At 41.2% G+C, this 16,974-nt stretch overlaps 2 protein-coding genes across 6 annotated transcripts in view; both read left to right on the top strand.

The window, feature by feature from the left end:
- Window positions 1-2,731, top strand: part of prex1 (phosphatidylinositol-3,4,5-trisphosphate-dependent Rac exchange factor 1) — an 82,590-nt gene extending 79,859 nt beyond the window's left edge. For both annotated transcript variants that reach the window (XM_071475446.1, XM_071475447.1), the window contains exons 39-40: window positions 327-394; window positions 497-2,731. In XM_071475446.1, coding sequence (XP_071331547.1) covers window positions 327-394; window positions 497-539 — 111 coding nt within the window. In that variant the 3' untranslated portion in view covers window positions 540-2,731. The remainder of the gene's footprint in view (window positions 1-326; window positions 395-496) is intronic.
- Window positions 2,732-2,842: 111 nt separating this feature from the next.
- The window catches only part of LOC139620175 (potassium voltage-gated channel subfamily KQT member 2-like), a 29,133-nt gene continuing 15,001 nt past the window's right edge, over window positions 2,843-16,974 (top strand). For all 4 annotated transcript variants that reach the window (XM_071475462.1, XM_071475459.1, XM_071475460.1 and 1 more), the window contains exons 1-6: window positions 2,843-4,266; window positions 14,048-14,138; window positions 14,226-14,352; window positions 14,742-14,917; window positions 16,495-16,620; window positions 16,756-16,866. In XM_071475462.1, coding sequence (XP_071331563.1) covers window positions 3,968-4,266; window positions 14,048-14,138; window positions 14,226-14,352; window positions 14,742-14,917; window positions 16,495-16,620; window positions 16,756-16,866 — 930 coding nt within the window. In that variant the 5' untranslated portion in view covers window positions 2,843-3,967. The remainder of the gene's footprint in view (window positions 4,267-14,047; window positions 14,139-14,225; window positions 14,353-14,741; window positions 14,918-16,494; window positions 16,621-16,755; window positions 16,867-16,974) is intronic.

Consider the following 16,974-nt stretch of genomic DNA (forward strand, 5'->3'; position numbering starts at 1 on the left):
GTAAGATCAAATTATAAAGCTTTACTGAAAGTTGGAAATAATTATTTTTAATCATCAAGCTGGAGTTAGACCGCATATGCAGTATGAGTAACTATTGTTATAAATTCCTCCCCTGCTCTATGCCGCAGCCACAGAATGGTACAGCATGGATGTCTTAGGCAAAACCATTAAAAATTCTTTGTGCATTACATAAATATACATCAGGTGTCCTTACTTACAACAAGTATTTCTGCACATTGTAAGTATTTTTATGTTTAGCCATTGAGGGAAATTGAACTAACTGTAGTATGATTACATCTTATAACATACGTTGTCTCCTCCACCAGGGAGCAAGAGTTGAGCTCTCTGCTAAAAATCTCAAAGTAATGGACCAGATGCCTCCATCAGCCCCAAGGTATTGTATAAAACTACCTCTGCCTATGCCTTCAGTACATTGGACCATTTGTGGCCTTTGACGAGGTGGATCCTCTCATCTGAATTCTTTCTTTTTCAACAGGCTCTTCAAGCTGTGTTTGCCACCCTCAGATGGAGAACTCTAAGAAAGGCTTTCACTTCAGAGAGCTCATCAGAGAGAGGGTGAATGTGGAAGAGGAAGATATGATGAGAGACGACGGTTACAAAAGAGGGCAAGTCTCACCGGATTTCTTCTAAGAGACACTGCTGATGGACAGACCATTGCCCCCCTCGCTGCCTCAGTAACACAGGGATCATTCCAGCATGGATACCACTAGAGTCTTCAGAGCAACGTACAGACTAAACAGGACTGTACAGATGACTAATGTCAGTTACTTGGGAGCACCTATATGGAGACTGACGCTGCCTGAAGCGCAAGACTAGTCATGTACTGTTGCACTGGGAAACAACCCAGATAGAAGTATTACTACTCTGGCTGTCTACACATAGCTGACATGAATGACTTGACCGCTGGTGTGAAATATTCACAACATAAGTGAAAGGGAGATGTCAGATTGAGGCCTCACAAAGACAACATCCACAGTGATCATGCTCATAACCGAGCTCTTATTATTAACTGGATTAACCAAACTACCTGTAGCTGACTGTCATCCTTAATGCAGATCTTATCCATTTTGCCTTGGACTGCAAGTCCAGAGAGCTGTCTCTTTCTCTGTATGGGCAGGTGTTCCCCAGGGCTCAATGTTTGGACCGCAAGTGAAGTAGAATAGGTGAATGCCCGTGTATTCATGTATGATAGCGGACTGAATAGATGCAGAAAGTCAAAGAATAGACAGAGAGATGGAAGTAGGGATTGAGGGACAGATAAAAAGACGGATGATAGAAGGGCTGCTCTTTCCTCAGCCCGTTTGCATGTGGTTACTGTGCAATTACTGTAGGTCTAGTGTGAGTACTGTATTACTGCACTATATGAAGGATAGTTATTTATTGTGTCTGGAAGGAGTGTTTTTATCCCTCACTTATTCTATATCAGGTATTAAAGAATCTAAAAAGCATTCCAGCCTACATATTGAACAGTATTTAAAGGACCAATGGCATGCCAATTTTTTTTTTAGACGTAACTGCTTGTGTATTTCATTTTATTTATGTCTATGGAATTTGATTATGTCAGGAAATCTTCAGGGAGTGCAAGGGAGGAAGGATGAACAGAAGCTAGCTAATCAGAATCAAGACAAAGGAAGCTAAAAACAAACGATAAAAGGCTGGTTTGTCAATAAGCAGCCAAGTCAACAGGTTGGGATATTGACTCATTGTTAAATTATTAATATATTAATGAAAATGTACTAGTTGTTGAAGGACTGCCTTCTGTTAACTAAGACATTGTGTTGATTTTTAAATTGGCTTTTATGTTGTCTCGAGACTGTCGTTTTTACTGTAGGTATTAAAAGAAGCACAATGATTGGTCCATACAAGCAGCAGTGTTAGCAAAACGTACTGTAAGCAATTTGCAGGTGATGTAAACAAAGGGATCTTTCCAGGACTTAATCGCAGTAACATTATTTTACTGAAGATTTTAATTTCTTGTACATACAAACTGTAACTATGTCAGAGGAAAAAATAGGATATGTCTTATGGCAGCAGAGTAATGCTATAAATTAAAATGCATTATTTTTTATGGAAATAATATAGTATATAAAACGTTTTGTATTGGTGCATTTGGAGAGATTTTTTTTTTTTTGTTTTTTTTCTCTTTGCTGAGCGTAACCTCACTGATGACTTGTAGTATTTGACTGGATTAAAAAAAAAAAAAGGTTTTAAATGCATTTCAAGAATCATCCTTGACATGCTGCATTCATTAAGCAGATGACTTAGTCCTTTTTATTTATTTAAAAGCAGTCTGGTTCCAAATGAGCATGTTGGAACGGTCTCTGCACATCCCCTGGCAGTAGCATGGCCACTGTAAATTTATATCCATTAGCTGACATAGAAGACTCGGTGGATATTTGCATTTACATCATGTCCTGTATTAAATTGCTCTTAGTGTATATTGTATAAACTCCTGGTCATAAGTGTGTGTCACAAGTTTAAATTAGCTAATGACTGCAGCATGTTGTTGTAGCTGGGCAAAGAAATATGTCACTGATTACACATTTATTTACATTATTCTAATGTTTCATTACTGTATATACTTTATTTGCAATTTTATGTTGCTTGAAAATAACTGTACAAAGGATCTTTGTTGAATCTTTCTAAAATGATCATTGTAAATGCAATCTTAACAAGCTAGTAAATAAAATCTTCACAGTATGACAATGTTTTTCGGTGTAGCAGTAATGCTGGCTCTGGTGTGATCCAACAGAGGACGTGATGTCCAACATAAAAATGCAAATACACAAAGTGGTTTCCCTCTCGTAAGGACCTTTGACCTCCCATTTATCTTGTAATTTCTCTACTTCACAATGTGTCCTACCGATGTTGTATTACCTTTGGTCATATGTTGCTGCTGTTTCACACAAATGACCCACAAGCAGTTAACACTAAATGGTTTCCCAGTACACACCACATCAGCAGGCTGTGACTAAGTGCTACTGTAAGTGAACAATAAGACTTTTTCAGCAGTTCAGTTTACTCATACATTTGCTTTATGTCAAAGTACATATCATATGATGATATGATCATCTCCTCCTTACCAGTTAATCTGAGGCTTATCAAATTGGATTCACTCAGAACATACTGAAACCTCTTACATCATTTAGTCCTCATCTTTCACTTCCACTTTGCTGCAGATTGATCTACATGGTTTTCCAACTGGATGTGCAGTGAAGTGCTCACAAAGCAGGCTGAGATGTTCCATTGTTTTGTTCTATGTCTCAATGATGTTGACATATACTTTCAGATGTTGGCAGGAACTGTGTGTGCGCCTGTTACCACTGCTCAGTGAGAGAATGCAGACCTTAAAAACACAGCTTGACACAGTTCTCAGTGTCCATTACCCTGACTAAAGAAAGCTGCACATATGAATATTGCATGAACATACCATCATCAAATGAAAGCCTTCCTTGCAGCTTCTCTCTTGGGTTGGAATTGAGTGGAGAGGTTATCTAGGGGTAATTTTTTTTAAGAAACAAGACACGTTCATTTTCCCAAAACACAGTAAAGATCCTCTCCCACCCTCCAATCAGCAGCAGTTGAACAAACCGGACCAGACGTTATTGCACCAGAACAAGGCTGCTTGCATGTTCACTGCAACTTTAAGTTAAGTAATAAATGTTGGGCCATTAAATAATTGCAGACAACCTCTAATCTGCTGATTGCAAACGTGATTAGACTGGAGTGACATTCATTTCCATCCCTGCTGTGTCTGTCAAATGGCCGGAAGGGGCTAATGTAAAAGCATACACTGTGCAGTTTCGCGTGGATATTGCAATTGGTTTTCTAGGGGGACCGACACCGACTGCATCCTCCAGCAGCAGCACACACCCCTCAGCACCGGTGATGCTTCCCCGCGGCAAGGGCACGGACAACTCCTCGTTAGAGTCGTCTCGACTTTAGGATGGTGCAGAAATCTCTCAACGGCGGGGTTTACCCAACTCAAGCCGGAGAGAAGAAGCACAAAGTCGGGTTTGTTGGACTGGACCCCGGGGCTCCGGAATCCAGCAGGGATGGGGCGCTGCTCATTGCGGGTTCGGAAAGCACCAAGCGGAGCAGCATCCTCTGCAGACCGAGGTCCAGCATCTCCGCCGGGAGACCCAGACCGTCGAAGAAAAACGCCAGCTATCGGAAACTACAGAATTTCCTCTACAATGCGCTGGAAAGACCGCGGGGATGGGCGTTCATCTACCACGCTTATGTGTAAGTGATGTCTGTCTTCAACCAAGTGTGTTGGTTCTGTCGTTATGGCCTTTTACTCGGGCACACACTGCTGCTACTGAGTCATGATTCTGGGGGGAGCTGTTCGGGGGTTTTGCGGGTTGTGTGTGTCGTTCCACACTGATGGTCATGTTCAGAAGGCGCAGTAAAGGGTTAACTGTTGTCATGCTGCCATGCTGCTGTAGATCATCGCTTCACCTGCAGAACTCTGCTGTAACTCTTCATATAGACTATTGCGACATGCTTATGTCGTATTGACATTGTGGCTGATGGGTTTAGATCCCTACAGTCCGTGTTTGACATGTGCCCGCGTTACACACTGTTGTTTCTCTTTGATTGGAGTTACCATATGTTGCGGCAGCATTAGGTTTCAGCACCGCGGTCTGTGGACAGCTCCGCGCCGCGTCACCGCTTTCCCTAATTAACGTTGCAGTCGAGCTCTGCTCAGCGATGTGGACCCTACTTCATACACACTGTAGGTGTATGTGTGTGTGTGTGTGTGTGTGTGTGTGTTAATGTGTGTGTGTGCAGGCAAAGGGAGTGTTCTGGATACAGCCTGTGACTAGACAGTCTGGGCGCATTTGTAGACTCCTGTGATTCTGTCATAAATAAGCTGGTTGATGATCTGTGACCCTCTGATGAGTGGTCAGCATTGAGGCAGGCAACCCTAACGGGAAGAACTTGCTTGATTCCTACACAGTAAAGGGCATCTGCAGCATTCTACTGATGCACTTTCATAAAGTTGGCTGATCTGCAAGACACAGACTCAAGCAGAAGGCTCAGAATCTGTGCAGCAGAGTTCGAGGTATTGTGATTTCGATCCTACACTTCCCATCATACAACCAATGGTGTCTTTATGTCAGACCCTCCCTGCCACGAAAAAATATGTAGTCATCCATTGTTATTATTTTCTCCTCCACAGCCACAGAAGACACTGCTCAGCTGTTTGCATAAGCACTTCTCCCCTTTACTAGTAAACTGGGCTTTTTGCGTAAAATCAGTGGCACCTTTATACATGTGCTCTGCTGCAGTGTTGTGCATCATATCAAGGTGAAAGATAGTAATTACAGTAATTACAGTTGTTAGCCTTCAAGTGGAAGCTCTTTTATCTAAAATGAAAGGTGGGTAAAGTGTGCTTGATAGTTTGCCCTCCAGCCATGCCCGAGTCTTTCTGGTTCAGTGATACTGCATGCTCGATAGTGAGGAGCTGAAAATGCCACAGCATTAAGGAATTCACTGTGCACAGCGTATCGACTCCCCTGAGACAGCTGGATGCCCAGAAGTAAGCCTGTGTTTTAACATGAAGCCACACACACACACTCACACAGGGCCCTCTGGGTGCTTTTGAAATATTAACTGAATACTATAGCAGCTGGCTAAAAACCCCTTCTTTGCCATTTGTGTTGCTTCTTGGAAGATCTTCATTGACTGGTGTCATTCTTCTGAGGTAGTGCTGCTATCTTCATGGCTGAATCTAGTGCAGAAAGAAGGGATGTTGTTTTTTTTTTTTTTGTTTTTTTTTTTTTGGAGGATAATACAGCATTTGGAACCAAACTACTCCAGGCAACCTAGTTAGAAGAGGGTCAGTAGCATGTGTGCTGTCTAAAATCAGAATCCTCTAGAAAGCAAGTTAGAAATTAATGTACAACTCTGCCCTAAAAGATGATGATTAAAGTCACCCTGACACACCTAGGGTTACAGCAAATTCACACAAAGTTCACAGTATAACATCCAGTCTGCAAAGGAGCGTCTGAGCAGAGTTACCACGACTCTGCCTCTATTCCATTTGTCTGTTCTATACATTATTCATAGTCATCACACTTCATTTAATCTCCCAACTCTTTTTTACTTCCAGCCAGCTGATTTATAAAACTATCATGTGCTGACTTCAGTCTAATCATTCCCCTCCTCTTTTATTCTTCTCCTTATCTTTGGCAAACAAAACGACACCGCTACCTTGAACCGAGGAAGACAAGCTTTGCAAAAAACGTGCTCACGCTCAGACAGCTGCTATTTCTTTTTGATGGTTTTCCTCTGGAAATGTTAGGCAGGTGTTTCGCTCCATGGCCCTCGTTTGTAATGCATGTGTGAATGATCGATGTGGAACACGAGTACCTACACACAGAGTGCTCTCTGTCTTGCTGCCTCCATGTCTCTCTCACCTACTCTTTTTCCTCCCTCTTTGTCTGAGCTGTCTGAGACCAAGGCCACCCTTCCCCTTCAGTTCTGTCTCTGGTCCAACATCAGTTAAAGGGGAGAGACACAGTGATCCTCATTTTTCACTGTGTTAATCTCCAGTCAAGGATATTCTGGATCTAAATCTTTGGCATCTTGTAAAATGCAGCACCCTGCATTTGGGTTTGAAGATTTTGAATCCTTATGACAGAACGGCAAAGGCTTCTTTCAGCAGCCTGTTGTCAGAAGAACAGCTGCGGTCTGTCTATGCCATATGTTGCCAACTTTTGTGAAAAGGAACAATTTAACATAATTTTGTCAGGTACTCATCTCTAGCTGCAGCTTAGCATCCTGTTCTGTTCCATTCAGCTAATGGTATGTAACTGCATTGATACATTGATTTGGCTTCAGCGGGGGCCCCCATTACTGTGTGTCGTCTTGCAGGGAGCACCAGCTGTGTGAGGAACTTGAAAGGCCTCTGCAGCTGTAAGACGACAATGTGTGTTACTGGAATATCACAGCAGAGAGAAGGAGGGCAAGCGAAGAGCTTAGAGGGCGATCAGTCAGTGAAAAAAAAGAAAACAAATCTTCCATTAAACTTTCTGAAAGTGATGCAGAGAGACAGGCCGAGGATATAGTCCAGCTATTCACTCTTCCTCTGCTGAGCTGGCCCGCTGAAGACAAACTGGGGGAGAAATAAGGCGAGGACAGTAGCAGACAGGTGTTGGCTGCCAGGGTGCTGAGATGAGATTGAGTGGTCTGTTTCAGTAGAAGAAGAGTCTGCTGTGAGGAGATGGAAGTCTGCATGCTGAGCCCTGGCCCTGTAGGTGGGCTATGGCTGGGAGTGGATTGTGTCCCACAGATGTTACTGATATTATATAATATTTATTAATGTTGTCCCTTGTGATGTTGAAACGGGAGCTCGACCTCTTGCTCAACACACTGCACCATTAAGCCTTACTTGCTCTGGTAATGATCAGTGAGCTCATGGTTGACAATGTTAGATAAATGTTAATGTGAAGGTGAAAGTACGGAGTCAGTTTGCTGACTGTTCTCTATCAGATTATGATTGTTTCTGTGGCTTTTGTGTGTTTTTAATATGAAAGTTTGGACAACTAGTAAGTGACGCTCCACCACTAAAGGCTACAGATTTGACCAGAAACAATGGTGAATCAGTGCAGTCAGTTCACTTTGAAATATTGCTGATAAAGACTTTTTTACACATGTAGTATCAAACTCATTGCCTTTCTGCTCATTGTTTTCACTGAACTGCCTGCAGCGTAGGTTTAATTTAACACACACGTCTCCAAATGAATTCTCATGTTGCTCCATATTTGCTGGATGTGTCTGTTTCGCGAGTTTCACATGTCAACTTAAAAGGTAATATGATATGTCAAATTTGTGTTCACAGCTTGTTTTGGCTCCCACTAAGTGGCAAAGAAACTGAATTTACTCGCGTGTAGTTTGGCCAAACACAATTTGCTCAGCCTCTCGTGATCCAGCATAAAATAAAAAATGTTCTTTTTTATGATAATCTATTGCTAGAGAGTGATCTCTCCTCTGTTTTCCAAGAGTCCTTGAATGGGAAGAAGCATAAACAGACTCTTTGTGCAATTCTCTGTAACTGAGTATATGGTAGCCTCTCTGAGGCTCATTTTTGATCTTGACTATATCAATAAAATTGTCTTGACATAACATGTCTGCTCTCTCTTGTGGGTTCCATTCAATATCACACCAAAATTAAAATTTTATCCATAATTCAGACCTTTACATTTTGCATTTAAAACACATGATGTCGCTTAAATCTCTTTTTACTCGATTTGGCTCTAACTGGCTTCCAACAGTGTTGTACATTACAAAATTTGCTGATAAAGTTTTCACTCGGCAGACCCCCCTGAAGCTACAAAGAACATTATTTTCGAGTGGAGGCTTGATAGATTTTTATTTCTTGGCTCATTTAATTAATTGCAGAGGGAATATACAAGAAGTAAAGATTTCTGTAAAGGGGGAAAAATGGCTGCTGTTAATGCTGCATCCACATCATGGCATAAGGAACACAATGACAGCAGGTGGCTACAGTAGCAGTGTCACTCATGTATGTATTTATGCAAGATGAGTATCCCAGAAAGTCATCATCGTCACCCTCAAACATCCCACAAAAGAGCCCACGGAGAGCACGCTGCAGTGCTGGCACATGGCCGTCACAGGCACTATTTGCTCAGTGAAAATCCTTTCTTCCTTATTTGCTCTCCTCCAGTTCATCGCAGTCTAAATTTAGCCTGATGAGTATGTCTGGGTAGGCAATGTTGTGCTGAGAGGGGCAAATCAATGTTTCTTTCTCTGCAGCTCAGGAGGAAATGCAGGCTTCTCTGCTTCCAACAACAGCCCCCTCAACTTGACTGATCAATAGCCACGTTCCTACTCATGTCGTCTGGACCTCTGCGGCAACAAGTGGATGTGTGTGTGTGTGTGTGTGTGTGTGTGTGTGTGTGTTTGTCAGCTGCATGTGATTGGGGACAGAGGTGGCGACCCAGATGAGATGGTGTGAAAACAGAGCTCTATGGTCATGTGTGTGTTTGTGGAAATGAAAACTGTTCAATAGTAGTAAAATAATAATAGATCAGTATCCTAATGGAAATTCAACAGCAGATCTATCAGCTGATTTGGAGATAATGATTAAATGTTATGCCTGTAGTTAAATGAATAGTTCAGCACTTTTGGATATAATTCTATTTGCTGGTCATATTTGTGAGCGGTATTTGTCCTGTCATGTGACTTTCTATAAGAAAGCAAATATGGGTGTTTGCCACAATGTCAAACAGTTTCTTGCAACAGAAACTTGCCACTTCAGCACAGCTGTGCAGTTTGTATAGTACTCACATTGCTGTCAGATGCTGTTAAATGAGGTGTAGACCCTGTGCCTAAGCACATGAAAATAACATTCACTCATTTTTGGTAGAGCTTGATATGTTTATTGCCTTCTTTGTACAGTCCTGGCCTCCTGTAAGCACAGGCTGCTGTGTGTGTCCACAGACAGTGTGGAGGAGAGGCATAAATGAACTCTGGTGATGGTAAAGGGGAGGATAAGTGAGTAGCTGTAGCAACTAATTGTTTGACTGCTTCAGGATGCAGGTTCTGTCCCACTCCTTCATCAGCAAGTGTCCTCATTAGTAGGTGCTGATGAGCCTGGCAAGGTCGAGTCAGGAAAGTTAGGTAAACTGATGTCCAGCCAGACTTGCAGCTTCTCTGTCCAAAACACTGCATTTCAGGCTTTATGTGTAATAAAGGAATAAAACAGTTTTACTGTAATTTAAGAACAGGATTGAGCCCTTTTTGGTATAACATGGAGCCAAAGTGTGGATTATTGCTTTTATAAAATGGTGATAACTTTCAATCACATTGTGACTTAAGTGATTAACATGTAGAGCTGAATTTGTGCAGTTCAGCGTTTTGGGAAATTTGCTTTCTTGTGAAGAGTTAGATGTAAAGATTGATAATACTTTTTTATATCTGTTAAATATTAAACCATATATTAAAATTGCCTTCTGCCACCTCCAAAGCTCACGAGTCAATCACTTATATCTTCTTGTGAAGTCAGTACAAAAAACAAAGGACAATTAGTGGTTTTACTGCAGTTTATGTACTGGACTGTTTCTTGGCAGGGTCAAGTGAAGCTCTGCAGCCTCACAGTTGTCCTCACGACAGGACTCCAGGAACTGTGTCTTATCAGTATGATTAACGTAGAGTTGTGAACTCTGACCAACAAACGAGTTTCCAGGGTGCACAAAAACTTCAGATGGTGAAATGACAAGTCAATGTGACAAGTCAAAGCGCTGTAGATGACAAGATGTGAAGTGTCTTGATGCTTTGACTGACCGACCCTAATATGCCTCATGGCTACACTGCAGTTTGAAAGACATGGGGACTTGAGAAAAACAGATACCTAAATGGATACAATTTTAATTCCTTACAGAGCAATGGATATATGAATTAAATTTTAAACAGTGACAAAGTGTGCACACGTCATTTACACCTTCTCTCTTGGAGGACGAGGTAAGGGAGGTGCTAAAAGGAGGAGGGAGGGAATTTGTGTTTTTCACATTCCTGGCCACCTGTCAGATAAAAGACAAACATTTCGTGATCTAGAATAAGAGAAAAATAAACCTTGCAAGAATAAGACAGTGTTGTTAATTTAAATAATTCCAATAAACCACCGAAACCTTTCAACGTCTGACATGGATTTAAGAATTCAAACTATACAAGCTGCAGACTTAAGGCAGAATGTAATAAAAGCTTTCTTAGTGCATGAAGAGCTCACTTTTACCAAGCAAGCTCTGACTGCGGCAGTCATTAATGATGTATGAGATGCCAAAAACATGCATATATATCGTCGATGTGAGAGAGAATGACCTCAGTCTGACCTAACAAAGTGAAATGTACAGAAGTGCTGCAGCTACAGTCGTGTGCGCTACAGGCTCATTTTGCTTTGTGTCGACTTGTTTCATGCCTCTGATGAAGAATAATAAAGAATATCATAAAGAATCAGCCTGTCCATGGACAGTCTTTTTGACCATTGCTACACACCATCAATCTCTGCCGCTTCATTCTGATTGGCTGACAGCCAGCGGCCACTGCCAAGAGTTCGTCATGACTACACTAAAACTGCAGCAGCAGAAAAGAGGGAATCAGGAAGTTGAAATAATAATTCTAGTGAAAGAAAGTGTTATCATATTATTATTTCTAAAAAAAAAAACACAGGTATGATTGATGAAGGCCCAATTGACCATGATGGAGAGTAAAAGCTTAGATGTCAGGGTGAATCAAATGAAAATTCACTCTACATTTACTCAGGGAGTGCAGACTTTGCGGTAAAAGCTTTCTCTAAGGGAAGGATAAGAGGTGGACAAATTTATCTTGTTGCATTTGAATTTTCAGAGTTACGCTTTTGCTTTTTGCTTCTGAAATGCTGAACAGGTCATAGTCAGAATAAAAACATATTAATGTACATATCAAGCAGAATGAATGTTTTTAACCTCTGAGGAGGTCATTAGAAGAATCAGCCTTACTGTTAGACTCTTTCTAAAGAGTCTGAATAGGCTGACAGTGTACGAGATGCAATCCAGAGGAGGTCGATTTTTGCCTCTTTTAGCTCATTGTTTTGGTTTTTGGCCTTCGCTCTGCTCTCATCAGCAGTAGGCAGCTGTCAGCTATCTGTCCAGCACCAAACAGCAGCAACATTTAGCAACTAACTGGTGAATTTAGTGACTCATTTAGCAGCTAAAGACCCAGGTCTTTTTTTCTCTCAGGAGTATATAGACATCATAAAGGGACTGTGGACTTTTGGACTTCAGGTGGACAGAAACATGATTATAAATGCCAGTTTCTCTGAGTCTGCTGAATGTTTTATTGAAAAGCCTTATTAACACACTTGCCAAAGAACCATTCATTTTTCAAACTCATGTAGTATAATAATTTACATATAGGTACCCAGTACCTATATGTAAATTATGTCACGAGCTGGCCCTGCTGTATTTGTGTCTTTGTGAATGTATTGTGTATTGTGGCTATTCATCTGTGTTAATGCTTGTTTCAAAGCAGAAATGATAATTGTTTATCATACTGTTTATTGGTCCTGTAAATGACCTTATTAGTGAGAGATTTAAATTGTAACACCTGATCTTGTGCTGATGAGATACTTGATGTCATTCCACAGCATCTCTACTAAGATTAATGTTGGTTGCGTCTGTGTCTTTTAAAATCCTGCGTTGTCCCAGTATTGGGTTTCACTAGGCCTTCTCCATTAGCTCTGCTTTGGATCCACTCCAGCAGATCTTTTCTCAAGAAAGTCCCTAAGGTCAGGCCCTGCTGTGTCTCTTCCTCCTCAAATAATATGTTATCCTCCATCTAATAAGGCGCTGTCCTGATTGTTTCCTCCGGAGGTGTGGCTGCCGAATTGATTTTTAACCCTGTAATGCCTGACCCCAGAAATAATGGACAGAAAATTCTGATTTCTTGAATCTGGAACCTTTATTTGGCCCTTTCACAAAATTTGAAAAAAAAAAATTACTCTGACTGTAAGGAGGCATTGGAGAAGTTTTGCCCTTTCTTGTGAAGAGCTAATGATCGACATGACCAGTACATAAACCCAGTCTGTTTAGTTTCTAATGGCACGCAGAGGCAGGTTGAACGTGATGTCAGCTGATGTTACCACATATTCTACACTCACAGGTTATTTGATTTCCTCTACACTGGTGTGCAGCCTTGTAGACATAAGGTCACTTCAGCTTTCTTATGTGAAACTGTAATATGACTGAATTGGATTAATTCATGGAAAATCAGTGTTCAAATGAGCATTCACCCGATGTAATTTTATCTGATCGCCTGCCTTCAGTTTTAAACTTTCTTTGTTGTTTCCTCACTAATTTACTCATTTCCTCGTCCTAACTAAGCTGCTGCTGCTGGTGCAGTTTGGCTTGGTTCCATCGATGAAGGCACCACCCAGGGTCTGCAGCTGTAATTACTCACTCAGTCCCCAGCTGTACCCATTTACACTTAACAAATAGTCCTAATGATCACTGCTGACAGGGCTCCGTGTTTTGTCCAGATGAATATTGTTTTTAAAAGAGATGATGCTGTGTTTTTGGGTGGGGGGGAATCAACTCACCATTTAGGATATGTGTATCTTAATGAACCGTGATCCATGGAATATTAAGCCAGAGGTATGACTTTAAGTCTTGGGTTGTTTCAGCTGGACTGACCGGTGTCTTAACAAATAACACTCATGGTGTTAATCACCTGCTTAACACACCAAATGCACAAAATTTGGATTTTATGTCTTGACCCAGCTCCTCAGACACCTTTCACCGACACCTCAGATGGTGTAGTCACATAGCCTCTACAGCAGTGTTGGGAAGTATGAACTACATGTAATTAAACTAGTAGTTTAACTACATTTTGCAGTAGCTTCCTTCTGGTAGTTCAACTACATTCACATGTGCACAGTGAGTAGTTAAATTCCTTTTTCTGCCATTTTTGTGTTGTTAACTACTGAAACTACAATTAATTTTGGGTCATCAAAGAAAAGGAATGATTTTTTTATTTTTATTTTACAATTGCTTCTCTTATGTAACCTTTAACGTCATGGATAAGCTTCCTGGATCTCAGCCTGAGAAAGGATCACCATGGCCATACTTAAGCAGTTGTATACAATTGTATACAAAACTCATATTCATCACTTTCCCATGAATGTGGCGTATTTGTAATTTTTTTGTTTTTGTATGTCTTGTGAACAAGTCGACATGTGCAATAAACTTAGTTGAGATCCATTTTTTGTCACCATGTGACTGTTTTGGTATATGTTTTGTTCTAATTTCATATCACATAGTTTGAACTACTTTTTCAACCTCTTCCAGAGTAAAGTAATTAACAAAGTAGCTTCTCCAACACTGCTCTACAGTCTGGGGTCATGAATCTAGCCAGCTGTTTCTTTGGATGTGCTGCAATTTCTGCCTGAAACAGGATTTATCAAGTGATATGTGTTAAAAAGAAAAACAGTAACTTCTTTTGCACCTTGTCACCTCTCTTCCAGATTCCTCTTGGTCTTCTCCTGTCTCATTCTCTCAGTGTTTGCCACCATCAAAGAGTTCAAGAATAGCTCAGAGAGTGCCTTGTACATCCTGGTGGGTATCATTTCATTTGCTTTAACACTCTCCTGCATATACATTCATGTCACAGGGTTAACTCCGCCGTTTTGCTTCACTCCACAGGAAATTGTGACCATCGTGGTGTTCGGAGTGGAATACATTGTAAGGATATGGGCTGCTGGCTGCTGCTGTCGATACAGAGGATGGAGAGGGAGGCTGAAATTTGCCAGAAAGCCTTTCTGTGTCATAGGTGAGAAAACAGGGCCGGCTGTCATTTCTCTCACTTTGCTCATAGACCAACATAACACAGACACATTAACGTGTTTTTCCATTCCTTCCATTTTCACATGCTGGAGGGTCTAAGTGAGGATATGATACCCATCTTTCTTATGATTTCATGTGATTTTCAGCATTTGTTTCATTTATTTATCTATTTTTGCTTGAGGTTATGCTAAAGACATGGTGTAACCATAGAAACCTCACTGGAAATGTAACTCTTCCAATGCAAAGTATTTGGGGTGACCATCAAATTACAAGAAAAATGATCCTCATTGTCTGCAGTAAAGTTAATAATCCAGTCTGATTTGATCAAGGATATGGAGTATGTGTAATATCAGATTTTTTTGCTCCTCTCTCCAGACATTATGGTACTGATCGCCTCAGTATCTGTGCTGGCAGCTGGATCTCAGGGCAATGTTTTTGCCACCTCAGCCATCAGGAGTTTGAGATTCCTGCAGATCCTGCGCATGCTGCGCATGGACCGGCGTGGAGGCACCTGGAAGCTGCTCGGATCTGTAGTTTATGCCCACAGCAAGGTGATCCTGACATCGACTCCTTTTCTTTTTTTTTTCTTCCTGTGGAGGTTCTCTACGAGTTGACCGCTCCTTTACTGAAACACTTTTCTCAGTTTTGTATTAGCTAGTCATATGTGGTGTCTAAAACCATGTCCGCTGTAGTCCGATTAAGTTTGATGCGTGGCAGTTTAGTCCCAATGAGCTTTACTTGGTTCAAAACATCTACTGCGAAGCAAACCTAGTCAAGACAATTCTTTAAAAACCTGGATTACATTCACTGGAAATGTTTAGATTTTTCAGCACCAATTATTTTAATGAATTATTTCTATGATATATGTGCATCATAACCACAGAAAGGTTCTGGTCAGACAACAAAAACAGTCAGTCAGAAAAATAGTGTCATGGTTAAATGAACAAAGCCAACTTTTCCTTACTTCTTTACTTTGTATTTTACTCAGAAAGCATACAGAGGAGGCCAAAGCATAAACAAGTGAGAGCATCCTGAAGGGAATGGATTGGATTTTAAAAAGATCCCAGTCTATATAGTCCATCCATTTTCTATACCACTTATCCATACAGGGTTGTGGGGGGTGCTGGAGCCAATCCCAGCTAACAATGGGCAAGGGCGGGGTACACCCTGGACAGGTCACCAGTCAAACAACCACACACACACACACACACACACACACACATTCACACCTCTGGGCAATTTAGAGTCACCAATTAACCTAATGTGCATGTCTTTGGACTGTGGGAGGAAGCCAGAGTACCACCATGCCGCCCGGTCTATGTATTCGCACACCCAAAAAAGTGGATTTAGGACTTTTTAGTTATTTTAGCAAATTTTCTGCACTGATATACCCAAAAATGTAAATATATGAAAAAAATATCATGGTTGCTGCCTTTTTGCTTCTTTAAGCTTCTCTACGAGTGCCACCTCTGTCATGTCTCCACTTTCACCTGTTACCTTCCTTAGCAGCCTTCTCTTTCCCTGGGATCAAATGTTGCTAGATACATTTTTCCTTTGTCCACGTGAAGAACTGAATTGTTAGCCAACACTATGATCAGGTACAAATATAGAATATCAGGTTTTAGCCCACTGCACAAATGTTTAAATCTAAGGTGTTGTTATTCAACTCTGATTCAGATATTCAGATTTATCTTCAGATGTTGTTTGCTGAGCTCTTTGTTTTCCACTGTGGCACACTATTTTCAGCTCTGCCTCCTCTGAGTAACTCTGTCGCAGTGAGGAAACATATTTCTGTCAGTTTTATTCTAATGAGTTTTGAAATAGAATTATTTGCTTGCACTAATAGGCTGTGGAAAATTTCCCAACTCTATGTGTGGTTGTGTGTGTGTGTGTGTTTGTGCGGTGGGAAGGAGAGAGGGCATGTGTGGAGCTGAGGGAAATAAAGATGTTTATGAAATACTTGGTTTGCCACAGAGGGAGTGGGACTCATGTAGTCACATCCAGTATTATTACAGAATTACAATTTTAACCAATTCACAGGGGTTACATCACCACTCTTCCAGGCACTGCAGATGACACGTTATTACTTTCCATTCCCTGATGCTTATTGTGTTGGTTTTCTCTGTAGGAGCTGATAACAGCGTGGTACATAGGCTTCCTGTGCCTGATCCTGGCTTCATTCCTGGTCTACTCTGTGGAAAAAGAGTTAAATGATGAGTTTGAGACCTATGCTGATGCTCTTTGGTGGGGACTGGTAAGACCACTGTGTACAGTAACCACTTTACAGTTCTGAGAAATACTAAACAACATAGCATTCTGGGATGTTATGATGATAATATGTACCACACCACTCAAATCAAGCAGTAAACCTTGATGTGTCTTTCACTAGATCACTCTCACCACCATTGGTTATGGTGATAAGGTTCCTAAGACCTGGTATGGGCGCTTGCTGGCAGCCACGTTCAGCATGATCGGGGTGGCCTTCTTTGCACTTCCTGCTGTAAGTATTAGGGCTCATCACAGTACGTTTGAAGTGCTGGTTTTGAAGAGCCTCATTTGTGTTGATTTAGTTCCATCATGGTGGTAAGTGCTCATTGGTGCAGTGTCT

This window comes from Trachinotus anak, unplaced genomic scaffold (genome assembly GCF_046630095.1).
Source record: "Trachinotus anak isolate AG129_WGS33_773 ecotype Australia unplaced genomic scaffold, CSIRO_AGI_Tana_v1 ptg000004l, whole genome shotgun sequence".
Lineage (NCBI taxonomy): Eukaryota > Metazoa > Chordata > Actinopteri > Carangiformes > Carangidae > Trachinotus > Trachinotus anak.